The sequence below is a fragment of the Molossus molossus genome, unplaced genomic scaffold, assembly GCF_014108415.1.
Source record: "Molossus molossus isolate mMolMol1 unplaced genomic scaffold, mMolMol1.p scaffold_m16_p_14, whole genome shotgun sequence".
In the NCBI taxonomy this organism is placed as follows: Eukaryota; Metazoa; Chordata; class Mammalia; order Chiroptera; family Molossidae; genus Molossus; species Molossus molossus.
Window position 1 is genome coordinate 12,176,501 of NW_023425349.1, and position 27,063 is coordinate 12,203,563.

The following is a 27,063-nucleotide window of genomic DNA, read 5'->3' on the forward strand; positions in this document are numbered from 1 at the left end:
GGGAGTGGCTGGGCAGCTGGAGGCAGTCCTTTCTCTGACCACTAGAGGGCAGCATAAGAACAGGTCACCTTTTGGCCCAGCATTCTCCCCTCTAATGACTGGACTTCCAGATCCTGCCACGTGATCTTGGGCTCCCTGGGTCTCGTTCTCTGCAAAGTGTGGCAGTTGGACATCATAATCTCTTGGAACATGTTGAGGATCTCCTTCATTTCACAGGGAGAAACACAGACTTGCAAATGTGCACAGACCCTGTGTCAACAGCTTGCATATACATATATGCCCATGTACACACAAGCTGAGGCACACACGGACACATGCTCATGGGCACACTTACAAAAACATGCAGACACATGGGGGAACATGCCTTTCTTAGAGCACAGCACTCCAGGCCTCCCAGGGTCCAGAGCAGGCCCTGGCTTGGGGCAGATGAGACATATACCCCACCTCTCGGCAGGTGGGGAAGGGAGCTTCACCTTTTTCTTGGAATGGAGGACGTGGCCACGGAGGGTGGCTTGCGTTCCATCTTGGGTAATGTCACCGACATCTTTAGGTTCAGGGAGTCGTGGAGACTCTGGAGGAGGGTGAGGTGCAAGGCATGACCTACACCTGCAGCCACCAGACCCCAAGCACTTCTGGTACCCAGGGGCCTCCAGACCTGTGGACGGGGTTACGCAGCATTAAGGCCAAGTCCTCATCTCGGTGGCTTTGGCCTCCGCAGAGAGATGGGGAGATGAGAAGAGCCAGGCCATGCCCTGGGGTAAGGGTTGTGGGATCCCAGCCACCCATATAGAAAAGCAACAGACCCAGGCCAGGCACAGTAGGGACAGGAACAACGAAAGGATGCCTGAGTTTGCCATGGGCTGGAGGCTCCATGGGACACCAGGGCAGCTGTGACCTGTAAGGAAGTTGCCCAGCCTGAGCCAGGACTGGCTTTGACACTGGGTACAAGAGCGCTGGGAAGATCCTGACCCCAGAGGGTGCTAGGAGGGAAGGAACCCAGGCCAGAGGCCAGAAGCTGCCCCGGGTCTCAGAAGAGGGCCAGTTGCTGAGGTCTTGGAATGTATCTTCTCTGGGTGACCACTTTGGGGCTGGCACTTTGTCGTCATTGCTTATTTGATTCTTATCAAACCTCATGCCAGGTGACACTGGCACTTCCTTCTTGGAATTTTAAAAATTGAGATATAACTCACCTACCATAAAGTTCAGCATTTTAAAGTGCGCTATTCAGTACCTTTCGGTGTATTCACAGGAGGGGCTGCAGGGTTTGGTGGGCTCATCTTCCCAGGCATCTGTGCAGCCCCAGGGACTAGGAACTCCTGGGAGATGGGCCAGGAAACAAGCCAGAGTGATTGGGGTTGTGCGGAGGGCTGGTGGGGAGCCACCCCAGAGAGGCACAGAACTGGCTGTCGTGGGGTCACTACCACAGCTGAGATGTGACTCATGCCCAGGATGTTAACCCTGGTAGGGACAAGTCTCAGGGCCTTTGCATCTGAGTATGTTGTGGGGTGATGGAGGCTGCCCTGTCCTCTCTGTATAGTGCTGAGCTAGCCCCTGCCTCTCCAGAGACTTCTTCCCCATCAGGACTCTGCTCTGGAACAGCCCCCCTAAAATCTGAAGAGGAAGATAGCTATCGAGTTTCTCAAGTCTCCTCCATTGCAATTTACTGAGCACCTACTGTTTGCCAACCACTGTGCCAGCACTGCCTCCTAAAAGCCTCCCAACAACCTGAGGCTCAGAGAGGTTAGGCTGCTGGCTGGAGGTCACACAGTATGTACCGAGCTAAAGTACAAACTCAGGACTGTTTGTGTGATGATCAGAGGATTTTTTTGCATTTTTCCCCCACTCATTCCCCCAACTCCATGGTTTTAAATGCTTCTGCTTCAGAACATGCTTCAGTTTGTCTCCGTCTTTTCAGGTAGTTTTTTCCTCCCCCGTCTCCCAGGTTGGGTTGCAAAGGGAGGGAGCGTGGAGGGGCAGAGGTCGCTGTCAGAGAGTTCTCCTCTGCCTCCCACACTGCCTCAGGATTCTTCCTCAGAAGCCTGGCAGCTTCTCCAGGCACACTCCTCCCTCCCCGCAAGCCTCTGGCCTCCCAGAAGCTGGAGGAACAATCGCTAATCAGCTTCCAAGAGAGAGGCTGGGAATGAATGGAGGCGCCAACAACAGGCCTCGATTGCTGGCAGCTGTTCCCCTATTTCAGCGGCAGCCCCAGCGCTGGCTCCTAGCTCCCCTTCTCAATTCCAGCTTCTCCCCTTCTGCACAATTTTCTCAAGTCTCTTCAGGTTTCTTCCTTAACCCAATGAAGCCACAGAGGTTAAAGAATACCTCCCCCTTCCTTCACTTACCTCCCCATGGTGAGGCCCCCCAAATGCTAATCATATTTTCATCCCTGAGCCTTTGCACCCCCTACTCCTTCTGCATGGATAGCCCCCCTCCAGCTGATAAACTCCTACCTAGCTTCTAAGGTCCAGCTTACATGTCACCTCCTCTATGAAGCCTCTCTAGACTTCTCCTGCCTCTCCAAAGCAAACTCCCTCCTCTGGGCTCCCCTAGCAGTGCCCACACTGTAACATTCATGGCAAAGTCCTTTGGGCCAGGGCCCAGGACAGGCCCAGGCCATGGGGGCAGTCAGTATGGCGGCATGATGTAGTGGAGTCCGGCCGGTCCCATCTTGGCTCTGACTTGTAGCTTGGCAGATTACTAGCCTGAGCTGCTTCTCTGACTTGCCTTTATCTGGCTCCTCCCACTCCTCCTCCAGATCTCAGCTTCTCTGTTGCTTCTCTGGGTAGCCATCTCTGACCCCTCCCCTCCATCTACCCCCCTAGGGTTCCCTTTCCTCCCTTTGTCCCACTGGGAATGACTTACTCAGTGTCCTAGGCTCCTATGGGGCAGTCGTCCTGATCGTATGGTCACCTCTGCATCCCCAGCACATGGATAATGGTAAATGAGTAGATGAACGAATGAATGACTAGAACCTCGAGTTTCTCGTCTGTAAAATGGAGATAGTAGTACTGCTGCCCTCCCAGGGCAGCTGTGAGCTTGGCTAAGATCAAAGTTTGCTTTTTGCCAGCTCTCAGTACTGACTGTGATTATAAATGTTTATTGACGGGAACTCTATTCCTCAAGGCTGTTTCCATAGGATCCCTACAGACAGGACACGTGGAGGACTCCCTGGAAGAGCAGCCTGTGTGCTACTGGAGGCAGAGGGTGTGGAGGGACTCATATGCAGATGCTTCATGTATTTCAACCATCTGTTCACAAGGACACTCTGAGGCAGGTACTGTTATTACCCCTCCACTTCTCAGACGAGGAAGTAGGGGGGCAGAGGAGTTATAAAACTTGCCCAAGGTCACAAAGAACTCAAATTCCAACCCAGGCAGTCTGACTACTCTACATCAGGGGTCAGCAAACCATGGCTGATGGGCTGAATATGGCCCACAGACTATTTTTTAACAGTGGTCTTGAGATATAATTCACGTGCCATAAAATCCATGTTTTTGAGTTATTCAGAGTTATAATATCTACTACCACAATCAATTTTCAAACCCTAACAAAAGAAACCCTGTACCTCTTAGCTCTCACTCTCCATTTCTGCTATAACCTCAGCCCTCGGAAACCACTCATCTATTTTCTTTCTATAGATTTGCCTGTTCTGGACATTTCATTGGATGGAATCATACAATATGTGGTCTTATGTGTCTGGCTTCTTTCACTCAGCTTCATGTTTTCAAGGTCCATGTATCAGGACTTCATTCCTTTTTCTTTTTCTAATTTTTGCTACAAACCTTTTCTGAATCTCATGTCTTCCTCTTTCTTGTTTTATTCCCTCATTTTGGTAGAGCACACTCACAGCAGTTCTTCAGCAGGATGCTTACAATGTAAAATGTTGAGGCCTAGAATGTCTGGAACTATTATTCTGGCTTCATACTTGATAGTTTAGTTGGGTATAGAAGTCTCCATCACTTTTGACTCATAATTCTGAAGGCACTGCTCTAGTGTCTTCCAGATTCCTGTGCTGTTGTTGAGGTATCTCATACCATTCTGCTTTCCATTCCTTAAATTTCACTTTCCCCTTGCTTACTGTCTCCCTCTGCAAATACTTAGAATCTTCTCTTTATTTCCATTAATCTATACAATTTTAAATGATGTGACTTAGTGTAGAACTTTTGTGTATTCATTGGGTTGGGTACAAAATGGGACTGTTCAATCTGAGATTAATATCATTATATACTGAGAAATTTCTGTATTACCTATTACTTCATTCCTTTCTATTACCTAATAGTATTTCATCGAATGGATATACCACATTTTATTTATCCATTTATCAGTTGATGACTATTTGGATTATTGCTATTTGGGGGCTATAATGAATAGGGCTGCTATGCACATTCATGTACAAGTTTTTGTGTGGACGTATGTTTGCATTTCCCTTGGGTCTATATCTGGGAGTGGGCTTGCTGGCTCACATGTTAACTCTGTGTTTAATCAGACTTTTTTAAAGCAGCTGCACCATTTTACTTTTCCACCAGCATTGTATGAGGTTCCAATTTCTCCACATCTTCACTAACACTTATTTGACATTTTTTTTATAGCCATCCTAGTGGGTGTAAAATGGTATCTCATTGTTTGACTGATTCACATTTCCCCGAAGGCTAATGACATTGAGCATCTTTTCTGCCTGTTTTTGTAAATAAAGTTTTTTTTTTCATCCTCACCTGAGGATATTTTTCTATGTATCTTCAGATAGAGTGAGAGAGTAGGAGAGAGGAAGAGAGAGAGAAACATCTATATGAGAGGGACACATCTACTGGTTGCCTCCCGAATGACCCCAACCAGGGCTGGTGATGAACTGCAACCGAGGTACTTGCCCTTGACTGGAATTGAACCCGTGAGTCATTGGTCCACAGGTCAATGCTCTAACCACTGAGCAACCGGCCAAGGCTGTAAATAAAGTTTTATTGGAACATAGCTGTGTTGGCTCACTCATTTATGGCTGTTTTCTCAACATAGAGCAGAGAGGAGGGAAGGGCAACTACTTCCTAGAGAATCATAAAGTCAAGAGGGATGTAGGGGAGAGCAAATTCCATGTCAGTTTTTCCTGAAACATAACAGAAATGAGCAGGTAACCTAGTGAAAATAATGTGGCAGTTAAGAGTTTGGCAGTAGGAGTTGGACATGGCTGGGTTCAAATCCTCCTCTTCTGCTAGCTCTGTGATTTTAGGCAAATGACTCCACTCTCCAAGCCTCAGCCTCCTCCCCGTAGAAGAGTAATAATGGATAATACGTATTGAGGACTTGGTATATACTGGCTACTTCTGCTCTAAATGCTTTATGTGTGGTGACTAATTTAATCCTCAAAGTACAGTAATACTGGCATTTTAACCTTTTTACAGTTAAGGAAAGAGTCACAGAAAGGCCAAGTAACCCATCTGAGGATAATCAGCCAGGAAGTGGGAGAGTTGAGACTTGAACTTCAGAGCCCATGCTCAACCTCTATGTCAAATTGTCATGTGGGGAGGATAATATCTACCTCCCTGGAGAGTTGTTTGAGAGGATTGAACTGCTAACGCAACAGGGCTTGATATGGAGGTGCTCAATGAACAATGGCAAGTATTGTCATTCAAAAAGAAATTGCCCATGTTAGAAACAGTTAACCCAGAACTGCACATGAAACCGTTTGCTCATTCTCTAAGACTGATCGCTCTCCCTTCCAGGAATCCTGGTGCTCCCGGGCGCTTTATCACTCCTTGTCTAAGAGGAGATTTTGGATCTGAGCCTTGAGGTTAAACAACTCACTGAGCAGACGGGTCGCTGGGGTGTGGGGGAGGATACATCGGGTAGAGTGAGCGACACTGGCGAAATCCTGGAGGTGCAAAACTGTGTGTTTGGGTAGGGAACCAGGTGGAAGCTGGTTCCGTTTTACTCAGATGCTTGATGGTTGGAACTTCCCTGCGCCTCATCCTTCTTCAGCCTCTTCAAAAACCGGGCCTAAGGCGCCACCTGGTGGCAGCCTCTGGCAGGAAACACCGGCTGGAGCAAAAGCTACCCACACTCCTCTGACCTGAACTCTCTTCCTCTTTCCCTGGGTATGGACTTGCTGTAAAAGTGACGGAACAACAATCAGGGAACATCTTTTATTTAAAGAACACCTTTTTTCCAGTTAGCAAAACGATGCATACTTGTTGTAGAAAACTATAGAAAAAAATAAAGAGGAAAAAAGTCACCTTTAATTCCATCACTCAGAATAACTATTAATATACTGGCCTATTATCCTGTGTTTTTTTCTGCATGTACTATTCACATATCTGAGGATTAGTGTGTATATATATTTCTGTATAGATACATATACATGTATCCAGACTCAGTTATATTTAAATGTATGTTGTATATTTTTGTGAACAGTCTTGGTGTGGGGGTTAGTGTGGGTGTTGGGAGCCAAGTGTTAGTGCCAGACCTCTCTAAGTTTGAATTTTGTCTTTGCTCTTACTAGCTGTGTGACTTGGGCAAGTGACTTCCCTGAGTAGCAATTTCCTTCACTATCTGTAAAATGTGGTTAATAATGGGACTTCTCCCAGGGCTCTTAGGAAGAAAATGATATAATGTATGCAAAATGCTTTGTACAGTTCCCCGGACAGAGAGGTTTCTCACTGATAATAAATGGCCATGTAAAACTTAGTATGCCTTTTTTATTTGTAGCAGAAATTTCTAGAAATGGGATGATTTTCTGGGTTCAGGGATATGAAGAGCCTCAAAGTTGATACAATTTGCCAAAATTCAGAGGAAGATTTCACCACAATCTCATGTCCCCAGCACCACAGCTGTTCTCATTTGTCTCTATATTCTTCCAGGCCCTGTTTACGCAGAACAATTTTTCCCCCGATTTTTAAGCATTGAATTATAATGCTTGCACCAGTTTGCTTAATGTTACATCATCGACATTTTCCTAGGTGGCTCAAGCTGTCATTGACATTTGCCATATTTGTTTAACTCTTTCCTTATTGCTGAATACCTGAGCAGCTTAATTTTTCATTCATTCATTCATTCAGCCAGTAGTTATTGAATGCCTACTCTCTGCCAGGCACTGAACAAGGCATTAGGATATGGGGTCACCAAGAAGAGTCCACTCCTTGCTTCCGGCACGTGGACTCTGGCCAGCGAGAAATACCATTATAAGTAAACAAATAAGTAAAACTCTAACTATCAGCAGTGGTGAAGAAGGTGATAGTGGAGAGCTGTGAAGGAAAGGAGAGACCTACTAGTGAGACCTACTTTTAAACACATTTGTATATTTTTTGGAAGTAGTCCTAGTCCCTGATTCTAAACTGTATTGCTCCTCAGTAGCCATAACTGAAGTGTCTCTCTGGGAATCCCATGTGGAGTTGAATTTTTCACTAAGACACTTCAGAATTTCCTGAGAAGTCAGAGCTCACTGTGGTATCCAAAGACCTGACAGTGAGCTCAGGTGGACCTTGTTTCCTGTTCTTTCTTCCTCTAAGCTTGTGTTTCTACCAGTCCAGTCTGGTCCCTGCCCCTGAAGAGGCTTATGATTATCTCCATCTTAAATTTATGTGCACTGAGTCTTTTCCTCACCTCCTTCTCAATACAGGACCTCCTCTAGCCCTAGCAGCCTTTGAACCAATCAGCAAAGGTGTTTGCTCCAGGCAGACAAAGCCTTGATGGGAGAGGCTTGGTGGGCAGAGCACAAGTTGGGTATCCGCCCCTGTGAGGCCTGGTAGTTCACCTGCATGATGGTCTATGGCAGCCCTGCCCATAGCCTCTGGAATGACTACCTCACCTACTCTCTCTCTGATTCTCACTCTGTCTTGAAGACTCAGTTTATAGGCAACCTTTTATGTGAAGTCTTGTCTCACTTTCTAATTCTTATGATTCCTCTCGTCTTACTCTCATATCATTATCTCATCTGACAAGGTCTGATTTAGATTGAGAGATCAGAGTACCTCCACAGATGTGTTATTTACACTGAACACTGAGGAAGTGGGCAGAGATCTAGACAAAGAGTGTCCTAGGCAGAGGAAAGGGCATATGCAAATGCCATGAGGTAGAAGATGTTTCAGATGTAAGGCGAAAATGAGTATCTCTACATGAAATGGCCTGTGCAGGTTTGACCACCAAAGTGGAAAACAACTAAGTTAGGCATTCATACTACTTGATGAGGCCATCTTTGTTCTAGCCTCTGGAAAGGCAAATACAGAGATTCCTCAAACCAGACATATTCCTTTCCAGACTAGTGCAGGAGGCGAAGATGATTTCAGTACAGACAGGCCACGGTGGGAGGTTCTGATGCATGTCAGTAGAAGTGTAGAAGGCAACTATTTCTGCTTGTGGGGACTGAGGGAAGCTTGTCCAAGAAGGAGACATCTGAGCGGGGTCTGACACAGGAATTTCCCAGGAAGAGACACAAGGGAAGAGGAAGTCCAGTCCAATGTTGAAGGGCATGGAGGCAGGAAAAGAAGGGGGATTTCAGAGAAGAGCGGTCAGGAAGGGTCTCTTAGGAAAACTAATGTGCTCAGGCTTGATCTGTAGATGGTGGGAAACCAGGGGAGGTTTCTAAGCAGGAGGGAGGCAGGTCTGGCTGTGGTATGAGGAATTAATAGCAGTGGGTGGAGACTGAGATAGGAGGGGGATGAGAAGGGATGTGGGGGGTCTGCTACACCTGCCCAGGCTAAAAGCCTGAAATGGAATAATGAAGATAAGAACGGATAAGAGAAGAAAGATATGAGGGACATTTCAATGTAAAACATTTAAGACTTGGAAATGGACTGCTTTTAGAAGGCCAGGGAGAATATGAGCTAAGACTTTGCAACTTTCGATCATGGATGACCGAATGAAGGTGGTGCCCTTTGTTGAGACCAGAGATACTAGGAGGAGAGAGAGGATTTGGAGGGTAAATTGATGGAGAGGGATTGGGGCGCTGTGAGTGCTTCTCGTTGGTACCACGGACAGCTCCAAGGATCGCCAGAGGCCTTGGAATAGAGTACGTAGGTCAATGGTTGTTCACTCTGGCTGCCTTAACATCAGAAGAGGAGCTAATTTAACATGCAGACTTTCTGGCCCACCCACATGTTCTTCATCAAAGTCTCTGGGGCTCAGGAACCTGCATTCTGAGTAAGCACGCAGGTAACTCAGGTGAAATTAAGCTCTGGTGGGCTCCAGAGGAAAAGATAAGAGCTTCATGTGCTGCAAAAAAGGTCTGGACCTCTTGAGTTCATGCCTAGTGCGTTTAAGGCAGTTTATTTACACAGTGAAACCCTGGGCCAAAACAAAGAAACAAGAGGCCTGGGGAGATGAGTGAGGGAGAGGGGCCGCCTTACTTAAAACTTCTATGTTCTTTTCACCTGTGGTGCAGAGTGTGGCAAAGTTCACCTGTGTGTAGTTACGGTCACTGTCTTCAGTCTGGGGTTCTGTCACACCTTTCCAATCTCATTACCTAAAAACCTAAGTGGTTCCCTAAGGTGGGAGGAAAAGCCTCCCCCTTGGACTGTCTTTAAAAACATATGACAACTCAAAAGAATTGAAAGCAGGAACTCGGGAAGGTGTCTGTGCACCTGCGTTCACAGCAGCATCGTTCACAGTAGCCAACAGGTGGAAACAACCCAAATGTCCTTTGGCAACGAAAGGAGACAATGTGGTGGACAGACACAATGGACATTATTCAACCTTAAAAAGGGAAGGCATTATGCTGAATGAAATAAGCTGGTGACAGAAGGACAAATACTGTGTGATTCCACTTCTGCGGGGAGTCAGATTCTGGAGAAAGAGGTGGAGCCGCGGTTGCCAGGAGCTGGGGAGGGGGAATGAGGGGTCTGAGAAGCACAAGTTCTAGAAATGGATGCGGGTGTTGGCTGTTGCACAACAATGTGAATGTACCGAGTGCGACTGAACTGTCCACCTACAAATGGTCACAACGGTGACTTGTATGTTGTTTGTTTTAGCACAAAGCCCGACATAAGAATGTCCCAGCCTGAGCGGGACTCCGTGGGGCTTCTCCCCGGCTTCCCACCCCACAGGGAGCCCTCGGAGCCGGGAAGGGTGGTCCTCTCGGGGTGGGGTTCTCCCAGGGGCAGCAGGTGTTTCTTCGCACGGAAAGCTGCTCCCCGAGGGCCTGGACGTGTCCCGTCCATCCTCAGCCCGAGGCTTCCGGATGGCGAGCTCCTTACCAGGGGGCGGGGTTGTGCCTCCTCCTTCAGACCAGCACTTACCCCAGCGAGCGGGCTCGGCGGGGAGTGGGCCTCCTGTTTGGGAGTGTGTCTCTCCCTCCAGCCCCCGGCCCGCCCCCGCAGCCCGCCGCTTTTCCAGGCTGCGTGCCGCCTCCAGCCTCGCCGAGCTCTGCGCCCGGAGCGCGCGGGCGGCCCCGCGGCGCTCTGCCCGCTTCCAAGATGGCCGCCGCCGCCTCTGTGACAGGCCCGGTCACGTGGGCGCCGCCGCCTATGAGGTCGCTGGGGCTTGGCCGGCGATTGTCCCTTCCCGGGCCCCGTCCCGAGGCGGTGACAGCCCTTGTCAACCGGAGCCTGAGCGATCATGGCAACGGGCTCGGGCGGGGAGCGCGCGGCAGCGGTGGCGGCGGCGGCAGCGGCGGCAGTTTGGTCGCGGGCCGGGGCGGCGGAGCGGCGGCGGCGGCGGTGGCAGTGGCGCTGGCACCGGCCCTGAGCGCCATGCAGCGGGACGGCTCCGAGAGGGAGCTGGCGGCCGGGCAGGAGGCGGCGGCGGAGCAGGGCCGCGTGGACGCGGGCGCGTCCGGGGAGCCGGAGCGCACGGCGAGGGAGGAGCAGGCCAAGGCCCCGACCTCGGCCCCTGCGCAGCCCCGCGTGGCCGAGGAGGGCGACGCCCGCGTCCTCCCGCGGCCGCTGCCCGGGTCCTCGCCGCAGCCGGCGCCCGCGCGGGGCCTCTGGCCGCACGGGAAGCCCAGGAGCAAGGGCCGGAGCTGCAAGCGGAGCTCGGGCCGCGGGCTGGACGAGTTCCCCCCTTTGCGGCCGGTCACCGTGGACAGCTCCAAAGCCAGGACCTCCCTGGACGCGCTCAAGATCAGCATTCGTCAGCTCAAGTGGAAGGAGGTGAGGCCCGGCCCCGCCGCGTGGGCACAGGGGGTGGACAGGACGACCGCGCAGGAGACCCGGCCAGCGGGGAGGGCCGCGCCCCAGCCCCTTCAGAGGCCTTCGCCCCTCCAGGTCCCGTTAGCCGCTCCATCCTCCGGCTCCCCTACAGCGCTGTGGTCTCCAGCCCTCAGCACCCGACCCCTACTTTGCAGATACTTGTTTCTATGTCTGTCATCTCCACTAGCCTGGGAGTCCCGGAGGCCTGGGACCCTCTCTCTTTTAGTTCTTCCTTTAACTTATGTTTGTGCAGCACTTACTGTGCGACTCTTGCACAGTGCAACGACTTGTACTTTGGAGGCAGACAGACCTCGGGTCTCATCATACCCTGCCACTTAGCCATGTGACCTCGGGCAAGTTGCTTCGCCTCTTAGGCCTGTTTTCTCCTCTGTAGAGTGAGGCTATAATACCTATCTCATGGTTTTGTAAGCATTAGAAGATTGTTGTAGCATAGCACAGGTGTGCAATAAATACCACACTCTCCTCTCTCTTCCTCCATCATCATCGTGATCACCACCACCACCATCAGTGTAGGCACTATACTGTATGTTCCAGGGCTTGGCGTATAGCCGGTGTCAGTAAGTGGTGGATGAAAGGGTGAATGAAGGAATGGGTTATTGGTTCCTGAACCCGTTTTAGACCTGGTGGGGGATGGGATGAAGCAACAACCACATCTATCCGTGTCTGTTGCACTTGGTTTAGTGGATAAAGCTATTTGACTTTATTTGCAGCTACTAAGGCTATTTAACTTGCTTTCAGGTGTGTGAAGATAGTGATTTAGGGTAGTTGAGTCTAGAGACTTGGGCCTGAGGATCTGCCGCAGGCAACATGAGGACTCTGGTACTTAGTCTTGGGCCTTGTCTGTGGTAGATGTCCAGGAACAGTTTTATGAAGTTGGAACATGCAGAGAGATGGCTACAGAAAGGATTGATGAGGTCAGAGGGTTGATGTCCCAGCAGGAAGGAGTCATGTGAGTTGGAGGGAAGTCAAGAATCAGGCAGGGCAGACTTCCAGGTTGGTAGGGGTTAGCCATCAGGGGAGTCTGACTCCAGGTGTCAGGGTTCTTAGCCTTGGGGCCTGGGATTCAGGGGAGTAATTTCTTCAAGGAGGACACTTGGAGAAAGTGAAGGAGGACTCCTGATTCTGGACTGGGCCCCAGTTCCAGGCCAGAGATAGGAGATCAGAACATGATAAAATTAGAGAACTTGTCAGTGTCATAGTCCTAATGAAGAGAGAATCCAGGGACTGAAGCCAGGCCACAGAGTCAGGCAAGGCTGATTGGCCCAAGCAGGGCCTGCGCTTCGCTTAGCCCTGTGGGAGAGAGAGACACAAAGCTAGCTAGATCTCAAGAGATGGAGCCAGATGGACCCAGAAATCAGTAGGCATACATGCTAGCCCAGATTCATCCCCTCATCCCGTAAGTGTTCATGGTGGATTCTGGGCCCTGCGGATCAAAGATGCTTAAGTTGTAAGGTACCCTTGCCCTCAAGGACCTTATAGTTCAGTAAAGGATAAAACACAAGTGAAGAAATCACTGCCATAATTGCAGGGCCTTTGCTGCTGCTTCCTGAAACGCTCTTCCCACTGAGGTGTATGTCTGACTCTTCAGATCTCTGATCAGATGCCGCTTCTTCAGACAGGCCTTCTCTGTTGATCCCTCTGTTGACCCGTGCTCTTCTTTATTTTTTCCCATAGCATTAAACTCTACCTGATACTGTTATTATGTATTGTTTGTTTCCCTCATTAGAATGTAAGCTCCATGAGGGCAGGGGCTCTGTTTTATTTACCTCTGTACCTTCAGGTGCCTGGCACATAGAAGGTGCTCAATAAATCTTGTTGAATGAATGACTACATCATGTGATGATGTTTCTCTCTCTCTATGTAAAGTTGTATGCGTTGTGGGAGGTGGGTGAGGGCCAGCTCAGGGAGGGCTTCCTGGAGAACAGAGACGGGGGCTGAGTTCTAAGAGCTGAAAAGGAGTAGGTGTTATTTAGGGGCCGTTGACACATTGCTTCCTGGTGGAGTAATTTGGGCAAAGCAGAGGTGCATTCGGGTTCAGTATGGCCGGATCATGGAGCGGGTGATACAGTGGTGAGAGATGAAGCTGGAGAAATGGCAGGGATCTTATCGTGTACCACGCTGTGGGATTTGGTCTATTTCGGGAAGGCTATGTGAGCCACTACAGAATTTTACATTTCTGTGAGGTCCTGAGAGAGTGTGTGTGTGTATGTGCGTGTGTGTCTGACTTGTGTCTCCACTGCCCAGCACATTGAAAGTGTTCAATAAATACAATACTTAGTACCTGCTACAAGGTTGACTTCATGACAAGTAACCCATATGTAAACCAGTTCCTAACAAGGAGCGAACACACAAGCTCTCCAGGCTTCAGTGTCCCCATCTGTTGCAGGGTGATGTTGGACACGATCATCTCTGACGCTCAGCACTGACATTCTAACAGCAGGGATATCTCCTGGGGCTGCGGAGGAAGGAATTGAGCCAGTGTGCCTCGCATATCATAGTGTGCTCTGCTGCGGACTGGAGAGGACCCAGCTGGCTGGCTTTGGCCCGGGTGGATTGGTAGCCCAGGCAAGAAATAAGGTCATGAATACCAACCAGGGTGAAAGTTCTGTGTCTCCTTTTTTGAGTGTGTGGTGAAGGGCTGCACCCAGCCAGCATGTGAATTTGGACATTTGCTCAGCTACAAGGCACAGTCTTCCTTCCTCCTTTACTTTTCTTTATTCCACATACATTTAACAACAATAACAACTGCAACGAACCCTTACATAGCTCTTACCCTGTATCAGACACTCTTCTAAGTGTTTTGCATACATACTATGATTTGATTCTCCCAACAACCCAATACAGTAAGTGCCTAACTGTCCCCCTTTTACAAAGGAGGAAGTCGAGGTACACAGAGGTTAATGTATCCAAGGTTACACAGCTGGCAAGGGGCAGAGCCAGCATCTGAAACAGGCATTTCATTTGAAACCAACTGTCAGTGCTGCCTCTTCCCCTGCTCCCTGCCACTCTCCACCTGCAGACTGGCTTAGGGTTGCAGGTATAGATGTGAGTAGGATGCACTCCTTGCTCTCCAGCAGCTCCCAGCGTCTAGGGTCAGATGTACAGACTCTTACAGTCTAGTCTGGGAATTGTGGGGAAAGGACATTTCACACAGAGGAGGAACAAAAGCAAGGGGTTCAGATAAGGTTTTATATGTAGGATGGGGCAACGGCAGCTTAGGGAGCGTGTCGGAGAGTGGGGAGGGAGAAGGAGCCAGATCACCGAGGACGCGCAAGGGCCATGACCAGAGGCTCCTGCTTCTGCTGGGATGTGATCACAGGTTCTTGCCACACACGGCGCAGGCTTCCCTGGCCCACACTCCGTCAGTCCCAAGTGAACCGCGCCAACTGATGATTCAGTTTTCAGTCCTGTCCACTCTGGTCAGGACTAATGCAACTGTGTCCACAACCTTAAAATTTGAAAGGAAAAATCACAAATGTTAGCTCTGTAAACTTGATAAACGATTCTACAATAGGAAAATAATGTTTACATGGTCACTGCTGAAGTTACAACCTGAAAGAGAGGGATGGTTCCTGGCTCATAGTAGGTGCTCAGTAAGTATCTATGGAACTGTATGGTCCACTTTCAATCACGTGAGCCTCTCTCCTCATCTCCCTTATTTTCTTTTGTAGTTTTGACACCCTCATTAAAGAAAACCTATTAGGGAAAAGACGCCTTGGAGAATAGATGCCACTATTGTTGTGAGCTGTCCTCCCTGGAGATGTAGGTTGTGTATGTATGCACAGTGGTGCCATGGACACCAGCTGACGTGGATAAGAGACTCGATAGAGGGACTTTTGTTGGGACCAGTTTGCATAAGCCCCTGTCCCACGATCTATTACATTGTGAGCTCTTTGTTTTGGAGACTCCAAACCATGAGAACAATGATCATATTTCTCTGTTCCAGATGGGCTGACACCTCCCTTCCGCATCCCATCAAGCCGTGCCTTGCCGCCTCAGCTGCTGTTGGTGTAAACTTTTGTTTCCCTCGGTGTGTTTGAACCATTGTCTAGTAATGCTTATAAATGCCTTGTAAATCCTTACAGGCGTTTCTGACGGTGCCCTCTGCCCTCTGTTCTCATTCTTCACGGAGCTGGGACAGGGTGGGTTTGCCCCCCGTGCAGGCGTCGCTAGGAGTGGAGTTGCTTTTCCAGGAGCTCCCTCAGTCCCTCTGCCCAGGACTCCTACGAAGGCCAAATCCCATGTTCTCTCGTCATCATGGGGAGATTTTATTTCTCTCTGTGTCAGAACTGTGGTTTATTGGAATTTTAAAAAGCAACAGCAGAAAACTTTCTAGACATCTTAGGTTATTTACAAATACCCTTTTTCAATTTCCCAAAACAATATGTGCTTATAAAAATATATATAGTTCCTAAGTATATAAAATAAAAAACAAAAAGTCCTACTCCTCACTCTCCGTTCCCCTCCCTTCCTCCTCTCCAATTCTCTTTGGAGGCAACACCAGGCTTATGGTTTGGTATGGTTCTTTCCAGACTTTTTTCTTATTTCTGTACGCATCAGGATAATTAATTTGGGCTACAGTAACAAGCAACCACAAAATATTAGTGGATTAACAACAACATTTTATTGCTTGCTCACACTTAGGGGTTCAGTGCAGGTTGGTGGGGTGGGAGGATGAGGTTCTCATCAATCTTAGTTATTCAGAGACCCACGCTCCCAGCTCATCACCTGCTTCAGTGAGTCATTGAGGGAAGGGAACATGGTAAATTGTGGCTTTTAAGACTCCTATGCAGAAGTGACTGCTGACATCTTATTCACCAAAGCATGGCTAACTTCAGAGGGGCTGGCCTGGGCTGTCCTCCCGTAAGGATATAAAGAGGAGAATCAGATTATCCATGCCAATGACAACTGTATGACTATACTAAAAACCGTTGAACTGTACACTTTCAATAGGTGAATTGTATGGTATGTGAATTATATTTCAATAAAGCTGTTGAAAAAAATGTCACACGCTTACCCAGTTCTCGTCATTGGAGAGTACTTGCCTCCTAGGTTGTAATTGAAAATATGCTTCAGGAACTCAAATTAGTCCAGCGCCCCTGTTGTTAATTCTGCATTGCAATATTGCCTGTTACTGGTACAGGGACTCCTTGGACAGCTGTGTCTAATGGAATCTTGTCCCCGAGGCATAAAGTAGTGGCAGCTGTAACAGCACTCCAAACTTGCATCATGCGAGTGAATTTTGTTTTTGTGGGGGTGAACTTGAACATTGGCCTAAAGACTAATGTTTAGGCTCCTTATTAAAGCTCCATATGACTCTTTCCACAACCTGAGATGCAGTACAGCATGATGGGTGAAAGCATGGGATTCATAGCCAATTTAACATTAGACCAATTTTACTCTGAGCCTCAGTTTCTTTATCTTTATAATGGGCATCATGCAATCAGACCTCATGGAGTTGTTCGTTGTCAGCATAAAAAGATATAATCATGTGAAGTCCTGGTACATAAAGACTGTGTTGAATATTTTTTATTGGTATCTGGCCCTAAGCTTTTCTAGACTTACTTCATATATTCCATGCCTTAACACAATACTGCATGTGGTTCTCTTGAGCCTTCCTCCTGTGCCATTCCTCTTTACCTTTGTTGGTGTTTTTCCTTTTCCTTAGAATGCTCCCTTCCTTCCTCTTACACATCCTTCAAGGGTCAGCTCAGGCCTCCTCTCATCCATAACTCTTCCTTGACTTCTATAATCCCCCAGAGTCTGGGCTAAATATCCTTCCTTGATTACTTACAGTATTTTATATGGCTCTCAATTTGATTAGTTTTCCGAAGATGCAATATTTGGCTTATTGATCATCTCGATTATATCTTTTTTTCTTTTCTATTTCACAGCTTTCTGCTCTTTATTATTTTCTTTCTTCTACTTTCTGGGGTTTATTTTGTTTGTTTGTTTTCTGAAATTAAGTTGGATGCTTAGCCTATCTTTTCTAATAAAGCATTCGTGACTACAGACTTCGTGACTAAGTACTGCTTTGTCTGCGTCCACATGTTTTGCTCTGTTGCATTTTCAAAAATCACCTTTTAATTCTGTGTATTTTACATTTTCATGAAGATTTCTTCTTTGACACATGGATTATCTAAATGAGTGGTTTTGTAGAGTTTCTCAATATATGAAGTTATTTCTCCTTATTTCTTTATTATTAATTTCTAACTCAATTGCATTTTGGCTAGAGGATATTCTTTCTTTTTTCCTCCCTTTCTCTTGCCCTCTCTTCTTGTTTTTCTTTCTTTCTTTCTTTTTTCTTTTTGCTTTATAGCCCAATACAAATGTTCTACGTGTGTTTGTATGCTTGAAAAGAATGTATATGTTTTACATATGTAATTTAGATTTGCTTGTGGATTGCATTATACAGATTTTATAGTCCCAATATTTTTGTCAGATCTATTAATTATTTGAAGAATTATATTAATGTTTCCCTCTATGATTGTGTATTTCATCTCTTTTTAAATTGATTCTTTTTCTTTTTCCATTTCCCCCCAAGGCTATTATGGAAGTTGTATGTGCTATTTTTTATTCTTCTAGTGGTTACCCTAGAAAATTTAATAAGTGTATAATTTCAGAAACTGTAAAGATAATATCTTTACTCTCCACTTAATAGCACACGGATCTTAGGATGCTTTCATTTTTGTTCCATCCCTCCTGACTTACATCCTGTTGTTATCCAGTATTTTAGTTCTATTTTACTTTATCCTTTTTTTGAACTTCACAAATTAGACATTATTTTACATAGTCTCAGTGTATTTTAGATTTACCCACAATTTTGTTATTTTCCTTGTTTATTATTCTATTTTATAACTCAGACCTTTGTTCTGGGGTCATTTTATTTCTCCTGGATGTAATCTTATAGAAGTTCCTTTAAGTGAGGGACTATGTAAAATCAGTTTCCACTTGTCCAAGATTACCTTTATTATGCCCTCATTCTCGAAAGACAGTGTTGCTGTGTATATAGCCCTTATTTGATAGTTATATGGCCTTAGCACTTTGGGAATATGCCACCCTTGACTCACTTGTTTTTGCTGTTGAGAAGTCAGCTCTCAGTTTACTTTCTCTTTTGTTGGTAAAGTGTCCTTTCTTTCTGGCTGCTTTTAAAATCTTCTCTTTGTCTTAGCTGTCTCCTGTGTCATGATGCTTTCCAAGTAAGGATTTCTTTTTATTTATTCTGCTTAAGATTTGTTGGGACCCTTCTTTCTGAGCTTTGGTATCTTTTATCAATTCTGGGAAATACTTTCAATATTGTCTCTCACCTAGTCTTTCTCTTCTCTCTTCTTGGAATTCTGATTTAGATGTTTGCTCGACCTTTTTTGATAGCTTCCAAACTGTAATGTCTGATAATTCTTTGAGGCTTGTGTTTACAGTGGGGATTTCCATCGTGTGCAGATGCCTCAGGAGGGCTCTTCCAATCTAGAATATCTAATACACATTTTTGGTCTGAGGCTTGTTAGGTTACAGGCATAGTTGAATTCCGACTCCAGACTTGCATCAGTAAAGTGTGATGGTTAGGCATTCTGAGGGGACATGGCCTTGCAGAAGGTCTGGCTTCATTTGAGAGCTTCCAATCTGAGGCTTGCCTTGCCAGCAAGCATTCAGGGGCCAGACCATGGCTTAAATCCAGGAAAAAAGGATAGTTACACTTGCTTTTAAAAAGATACTCTGGCTACCCCATGGAGGATGGGTTAGAGAGAGGTTCCAAGTGGAGGCAGAGGCAAGATAGGATGCAACTAGAGATCTCAGGAGAGAGATGGTGCTGCATGGGACAGGATGGTGCTGGGTCAGGGAGGTCATTAATTTAGATGGTCTGTCTCCTCCCCTAGACTGTGAGATACTCAGTAGCAGGGAGCTTGTCTTACTCATTGTGGAGTCCTTCAGTGCCTGGAACAGAGAAGGCATTCAGCAAACAGTAATTAAATTGAAATATGTAACCAGTAATGGTTCTAGTGCTGTTTTTCTGGATTACCTTCAAAGTGACCAGTTTCTTTAAAGGGAAATGACATAAAAGGATTCCAGGCAGTAGACTCATCTTGTCTCTGGCATTGCAGAGTTCAAGCCAGAAAGAGAGAGCCAGCTGTGTGTAAGCCTTGGGCTTTGGCCGGGCTTACTTTCCATGATAACATAGCTGTCTTTAGCCCTTGCACTCGCTTTATCCTAAGGAATCTCAGGCTGTATTCAAAACTACTCACACAAAGCCTTATCATCTTACTGGATTTTTATGACATTTTCTCAGAAATTACTGAACGTTATGATTCTCTAGGCAGGTTGCAACAATGTTCCTCTAATGGTAAGTTATAACTGTGAAAACTTCCTCCTAAGACATTCTTCTCTGAAAAAGTGCTGTGTCTACGGAACAAAGGGGGAGGCAAAGGGACAGTTTAATAAGCTTCAGCTGGTCGCTAAAGACTGTTGCTTGATGAGTTCATGCAGCCCGGCCGATTGGTCTCAGTGCTTAGAGCACCGGCCCGCGGACCGTGAGTCATGGGTTCCCGGTGCCGGGCATGTACCTGGGTTGCGGTTAGTCCCTGGCCCTGGGGAGGCAACCAGTCGGTGTGTTTCTCTCACATCAATATTTCTCGCTCTCTCCCTTTCTCTCCCTCCCTCCCACTCTATCTGAAGATAAATAGAAAAATATCCTCAGGTGTGGATTAAACAACAACAAAACGAAGAGTTTATGCAATACTCTTTCATTAGAACATGCAAAAGTATTTCTAGAAAGTGTGGTGACTAAAGCATACATATATGATTTTAAGTTCTGAGGCCTTGAAAGATCTTCAGCATTCATTCAGCAAATATATGTTGAATGCCTACTGTGCCCCAAGCCCTGTGCAAGGCACTGGTTGCAAAGACCCAGTCAGACACCCTCCCTGTCCTTGAACCAGGGCCACTACTGTCCCTTACGGTGCTCTTGTGTGGATTAGAAAAAGGTGCCCCCACTCCTTAAGGAGAAAATATTAAATTAACCAATATATTATTTCCACCTCAAAACAAATTTGTTACAGCAAGTGGATTATTAATGATAAATATTAGTTAATAACTAATACTATTAGTTAGTAACTATTATTTACATGGTATAATGAAGTTTGATGTAAAACTTGGAATTCAGAAATATTCTGGCATAGTAAGCATCAGATGATTGAACCCCAATATGAAACTTCACATTTAACTAGCGTACTAATACCAATGAGGGATTTTAAAAAAAGAAAGTTAAAAATACTCACCAATTATATACATCAGATGTAAAAGCAGATCTTATTTAGAAACATGGTCTATTTTAAATGTTAGTAGGCCAACAAAGTCTTTTGATAGTCCAGTTTGTCAAAGGGGAACAATATACATTGTCTTGTTGAAATAAGACACTTGATCACCACGTGCCAGAAAATTCTTGTCATAAATATAAAATTGCCCCAAATCATCTGATAATATGTATATATTACTAATACTTGTTACAAATAATTCATGTGTAGTAGAGTAAAAAATATAAAATATGAAAAGTGCTAAAAATATTAAAGATGTCTGTATGTGACACAGTCATGGCACCTTCTGCATGATCTGAAAAGCCACACGGGGGGAGCAGACATCGTTGGGGATTTCCATGTGAGACGCTACGTATTCTACTAGTGGCATGTGTGAAATGTGATGGGAGCCCTGGCTGGTTTTGCTCAGCGGTTAGAGCGTTGGTCCACAGACCGGAGAGTCCTGGGGGTTCCCTCTAAGGGCACGCACCTCGGTTGCAGTTTGTCTCCAGCCCCAGTTGGGGTTGTGTGGGTGGCGGCCAGTTGATGTCTCTCTCTCACATCGATGTTTCTCTCTCTCTCTTCCTCCCTCTCTCCCTCTGCTCTATCTGAAGATGAATGCAAAAATGTCCTCGGGTGAGGATAAAAAAAAATGTGACGGGAGACAGAGGGCCACGGCAAGGTCAACTTGGAGGCATTGGCAAAGGTTGTGTGTGTGAGGACTGAGTAAAGAGCATCATCTTTTCCACATATTTGGCTGTTAAGTAGCCTCTAAACCTTCTTTGTGGATTCCTGCTACCCTCTGGCTAAGTGAGGTAGCTGAGCTCCAGGTTGGGGAGGGGTTTCCATTTTTAGATTGTGTTCCTCTCTCCTCTTGCCTACACCTTCCTCTGTCTTCAGGTGTCTGCTGTCATAGCATGAGTCAGCTTTATTGTTATAACTTGTTGATTTTCTTTCTTTCCTACCAGATTTTAAATTCAACTAGTGCAAGGGCCACATCTATCTTATTTATATTGTTTAGTATGGAACCCTCACACTCCAGTGCACAATGTCTGCATACTGTGTAATAAGCTTTGGACAGGTGTTGGCTAAAAGATTTTCTTTATCCATTCCTCAAACATTACCTGAACCCTTATTTTGTGCCAGGGACTCCACTGCACACACAGCAAACAAAGAAATGACCCCAGAGTGAGTCAGGGAGCTCACTATCTAGTTATCACACCCCGGTGAAGGAACAGCAGTGTCAAAGGGGGATGGAGAATGGCTGGCTCAGATTCAGGGCTCAGCGAGGGCCCCTCCGCTGAGCCTGGATGGAAGAGAGGGGTGCGCAAGGTTGGAGGTGGAGGCAGGACACGTATTCACGCAGGGCTCAGCATGCACGGTAGCCTGGTGGCAAGCTAGAGCACGGGATTGAGGGGACTGCAAACATGTATTCTGGCTGGAATACAGAATTTGAGGAGGGGAGCGTGATGAATGATTGGACCTGAGAGGTAGGCAGGAGCCACTGGAAGGTTTTAAACAGGTGTGTGTGTGACAAAAATCACATTTGTATATTGGAAAGACCCCTGTGGCTGTGGTGTGGAAGGTGTATTTAGGGGTTGGGTGGTGAACTGGAAGTGGGGAAAACCTTGAGGGCAAGGACTGTGGCTTCCCTGTCAATTTCCAGTGTCTGGCAAGTGAGTCTTCCAGGAGCCCTCTGTCTGTGTCGTGGGCTCTCCCTTACCGACGAGGTCACCTGGGACCGACCGAGGGCTCAAACCCAGGTCTTTGTCGATGCCAAGTCAAGTGCAGCCTCCTTGTCCCATGCTGCCAGGTGGGGTTGGTGGCAGGGCCGGGGAGAGAACTGGCTCCTGGTGTCTTCTCCCCAAGATCGCTGTCCTACTTTCTGATGAGGGAGGGGCCTCAGGCTTCCCACCCTGGACAGCCAGGCCTTGGTGCCCCCTTCCCTCAGCCTCCTTCCAGGCAGAGAGAGATGGAGGCCCCGGGACAGCTGAAAGCTGTCCTCACCAAAGCAGAGGGAGGAGATGTGTGGGCTGCTGGCATTCCCAGTGCCTGGGCATCACGCTGCTGTTTAATAAAGCCTCATTGCTTGATGGGCCATTAAGTAACCAATGATATATTTCAACCTCATTGAGGAGAAAGACACAGAGTTAAATCAAATTCTTACCGTGTGGAAACAAAAGAATAAAGAGGCTGTTCACATGCATGGCCCTCCTCCAGCGGGGAGGGGCGGGAACAACCACCATCCTGGGTCCCAGCTGAGCTAGGCACGGGTTAGAAGCTCTTGCATTGGTTTCCCACATAGAGCATGTGGAGGTGGTGCATTCTGTAGGTGAGGAGCGGAGTGCCTGGGTCACTGGCCATAGAGGTGGAACTAGCATCCCCGCCCTGGGTCCGCCTTTGTGGTGCCTGCTCCTTCCCTGCACCACACTGTCTCCTCTGTGTACCCTGTTCTCTCCACGAGGCAGACAGTGATTGATTATTGTGCAAAGGGTGGACAGTGTGGAGGTCAGCAGCCTGTGCCCGTTCAGATTGAACGCTCCGGAAGGCCGTAGCATCGGCTGGCCCCTGGGTCTGGCGCGGTATTGTACCTGCCGCAGAGGATGACGTGCCCCTACTGCCTGGGCAGAGAGTGACACTGGCCTTTACCCCCATCATGCCTTTCCCTTTGGTCTGCCTTTCCCTCGCCTCTGCTTCTCTGCCCCTCAGAGAACTTGTCCGGCCCTCCTTGATGATAGTAATGAGCAAGGTGAGGGAGAATTAGTTGAGATTCCTCCTTGGTGTCACATTTAAGGTGACTTTGGAAGATAGGCTCATCTGCAAGAGCCAAAGGGACAAGGGTGATGGGCAGTGGGGTGATGTGCTTACATTCACAGTCCTTGATCACATCCCGACAAAGCATGGAAGGCCCTTAGACTGTCCCCTGCTATCCAGTTAACCTCACCCTGCCAGGCTTCCCCTCCCTTCCATTCCCCGGTTGTGCTGAGTCCTAACAGCCCAGGGTAGTGTGGTGTCTCCACCCTTTGCTCACACCCGTCTCTTGGCCTGGAATAGCTTTTGCTCATCCCACACCCTGTCTGCTGAACTTGGGGTCCCACTTCAATATCCCGTCAGTTGCGAGCCTCACCAAGAAGCAGCCACTTCTCTCTTGTGTCATCGGTGCATCCTGGTTTTCCCAGGGGATAATGATTTGTATGGGAACCAAACCCTGAGCAGTGTGAGGACAGAGAGGGGGTTCCGTGTGTGTGTGTGTGTGTGTGTGTGTGTGTGTGTTTCTCCAGTGCCTGGTCTAGAGTAGGTGCTCAGGGAGGAATTGTGACCCGGAAGAACTGACTGGCCTCAGCTGCAGGGGGGTTTCGCACCTACCCTCACCTGGGAGAGCAACCACCCCTCCCAACCCCAGCCTCACCTGTCTTCTGTCCTGACACCCTTGCTGACCAGTAGTGATCAAATAAAAACTTGCTCTGCCCACTTTGGTTTGAAAAATGTCTTACGTGGCCCACAGAGGTACGGCTCGAAAACTCAGTACTTGAATAATCCAGCAGTGTCCCCGTGGTACCAGGAGGGACTCTCTTAGTCATTGCTGTGCTCCCAAGCCTTGGAACGGTGCCTGACGCATAGTAGGTGCTCAGTGACGTTGTTGAACACCAAGGGGTTTTCTTCGTTGGACTAGGCTGAACTGTTGTGACAAGGAGACCCAGCATGTAAGGGCTCAGCATACTGGCAGGCTATTTCTTGCCCTTATGAACAGCCTGGGTGGATTACTCAGTTTGGTGGGTGTCATTCAGGGACTCAGGATCATTCCGTCCTTCGCTCTGCCATCCTTGGGGTCTCAGCACCAGGAGCCAGGTAGCAGGAGAGCAAAGAGCGAGGAGGAGTACGCACGGAGGGTTCCCTGTGAGTCCTGCACGTGCACCTTCACCTCTGCCCACATTCCCGCGGGTGGAGCTCAGACACACGGCCACACTTACCTGTTGTGAACGGAAACCAGAGCGGACAGGAGTGTAAGAGCAGATTGTATTCAGGAGCTACTGTAATAGGAAAAAGAGACCCGGATATGGAAGTGGGCTCTATCCAAACACAGCAGGACAAGTGGGGATTGAGAGCCAGGGAGCAGGGTGGGTCAGTGGATGGAAGAGTCCTACGAGGAAACAGAGGTTGGGGGTTCTGGCTAACCCAATTTGACAGGATTCTTGCTGAAGGGAGGCCAGGGAGGTGATACCAAGGGTGGAGGATGCCCTGGCCGGTTTGCCTCAGCGGTTAGAGCGTTGGCCTGCGGTCCAGAGAGACCCAGGTTCGGTTCCTGCTAAGGGCACGTACCTCGGTTGCAGTTTGTCCCCAGCCCTGGTTCGTCGTGCGGATGGTAGCCACTTGATGTGTCCCTTTCACATCGATGTTTCTCTCTCTCTCTCTCTCTTCCTCTCCCACTCTATCTGAACAAAAAATGGAAAAATGTCCTTGGGTGAGGATAAAAAAAAAAAGGGTGGAGATGAGGAGTCTGATTACATATTCAGGGGGCGCAGATATTGAGGGTAGAGGATTCTTACTAAACTTTAGCAGGACTCTTGCTAAAACTGGGCAATGCAGAGACCAACACAAGCCCAAAGGTCGAGGCCTAGTTGGAGAGAGGGTTCAGAGGAGCCCGACTGAAGTTTGGTCAAGAAAAGAGTCTTCGTCACTGCAAGGGGGACTGGGAAACGTCATCTAGTGTTGTGTCCGGGGAGGGGAGTGATTTTGGCGAACAGCCCGCAGTCTGCCGCAGTGAAGTGGGGAGAAAGGATTTGGAGTTTGTCAAAACTGGGTTCGAATCCAGGCTCTGCTCCTTGCTAGCTGTGTGGATTTAAATTAAACAACTTGTCCAAACTTCGAGCCTCAGTTTCCTCAGCTGACTAATGAGGGGGAGGGGCCTCCTCCTTAGAGGACAGCTGAGAGTCAAGGAGGGAACGCCCCAGTGGCACACCCCAGGAATCCAGTGTGTTGTGACCGTTATTATTGCTCTAGCCACTATCATCTTTATCATTTCATGTATCTCAATTTTACTGGACTAAGATTTTATTAATAAGCACATGATAAAAATCTGCATAATAAAAGCATAAGCACTGGAAAATGTGTCTCTCATCACCCCACCTTCCCTTCCCTTCCTCAGAGGCATCCGGGACGAGCAGTTTCTCGCTTTCCAGGCGGTGCCTGCACAAGCGGACAGGTGTCCGCGGCTCTCGTGTGACGCCCTCTCCTCCGCACCTTCGACTTCATTTGACAATGTGACTTAGCTATTGCTTCCTACCCGTGTGCAGTGACTTCCTGCGTCCTTTTCTTCCTTTTCTTCCTGGCTGCAGAACGTTCCGTCATAAGAGTGTAGCACCACTTGCTCAACTGGTGCCCCGTGTTTACAGGGATTGCCACTCTATAAAGCTGCAGTGACCGTGTCCCTGTATATATGTCTCTGTGCAGTTGTGTGAGAATGTCTGTAGGATAAAAAAAAAACCTAGGATTTGTACCATGCATTTCATTCTCTTCAAAATTAGGACTTAAAATTTGGAATGCTTCACTCTGATAGCTGATGTGGAGAGAGAGGATGGGGAATGAGAGACGTGGCCTGTCAGAAGGGAGCGATGAAGGACCTTGTCCCTTTACTCTTACAGCCGCTGCTAACACAGACCTGTCGCCTCTGCCCAGGATGCCTTGTTTCCATTTTCCGCAGCAGGAATATTTGGCAGATTTATAAACCAATGCAAATTGGCTTTTAGCTTCAGAGTTTATTTTCCCACATAAACAAATTGTCAACCAACTTTCTAAATTCCACACCCAACACAAAAGTGGGATTGACCGCAATAGAAATAAAGTCCATGTTTGGTTTGTTTCTGAGCGGCAGAGAAGCAGTGTCCAGTGCTTTCTCTGTGTTAGCTGTTTGTCATACATTCTCTCACTGGACCCTCGCAGACCTTCGTGGTGAAAATATTATCCCTGTTTTCCAGACAAAGAAAGGGATGGGTTCACAGAGAAACTTGCTCAGGGTCATGCAGAAGCAAGTTTTGAACTCAGGTCTTGATGACTATACCACTGTGGGCCTCTCTTGTTCTTTATTTTTCTTTTATTTTGTTTTAAATGTATTTTTACTCATTTTTTTTAGAGAAAGAGGAAGGGAGAGAGAGTTAGAAACATCAATGTGAGAGAGAAACATTAATCAGCTGCCCTCCTGAACGCCCCCTACCGGGGGTTGAATCCACAACCCTGGCATGTGTCCTGACCAGGAATCGAACCAGGATTTCTCAGTCCATGGGATGACGCTCAAGCCACTGAGCCACACTGGTTGGGCTCTTGTTCTTAATTAGGGGATTCAGTAGAGCTTCCCTGAATGTCAAATACGTTTTACATATTGCATAAACATCTGATAATCGGCAGCACCTCTTGAAGATTTTGTGGCCCCTCCCCCCTTTTTTAAATCCTCGCCCAAGGATATTTTTCCATTGAATTTTAGAGAATATGGGAGGGGAAGGAGGAAGAGAGTGAGAGAGAAACATCGATGTGAGAGATACACATCAATTGGTTGCCTCCCCCATGACCCTGACCCGGGTACGAAACTGTAACCCAGGTATGTATCCTTGACCAGAATGGAACCTGTAACCCTGTGGTCTGTGGGTGGATGC

The 27,063-nt window shown here is 47.5% G+C and overlaps 1 protein-coding gene across 1 annotated transcript in view; it reads left to right on the plus strand.

The window, feature by feature from the left end:
* Nucleotides 1-10,394: 10,394 nt before the first annotated feature.
* Nucleotides 10,395-27,063, plus strand: part of TTLL11 (tubulin tyrosine ligase like 11) — a 205,029-nt gene continuing 188,360 nt past the window's right edge. The window contains exon 1 of the mRNA XM_036261723.1: nt 10,395-11,069. Within this exon, the coding sequence (XP_036117616.1) occupies nt 10,395-11,069 (675 nt within the window). The remainder of the gene's footprint in view (nt 11,070-27,063) is intronic.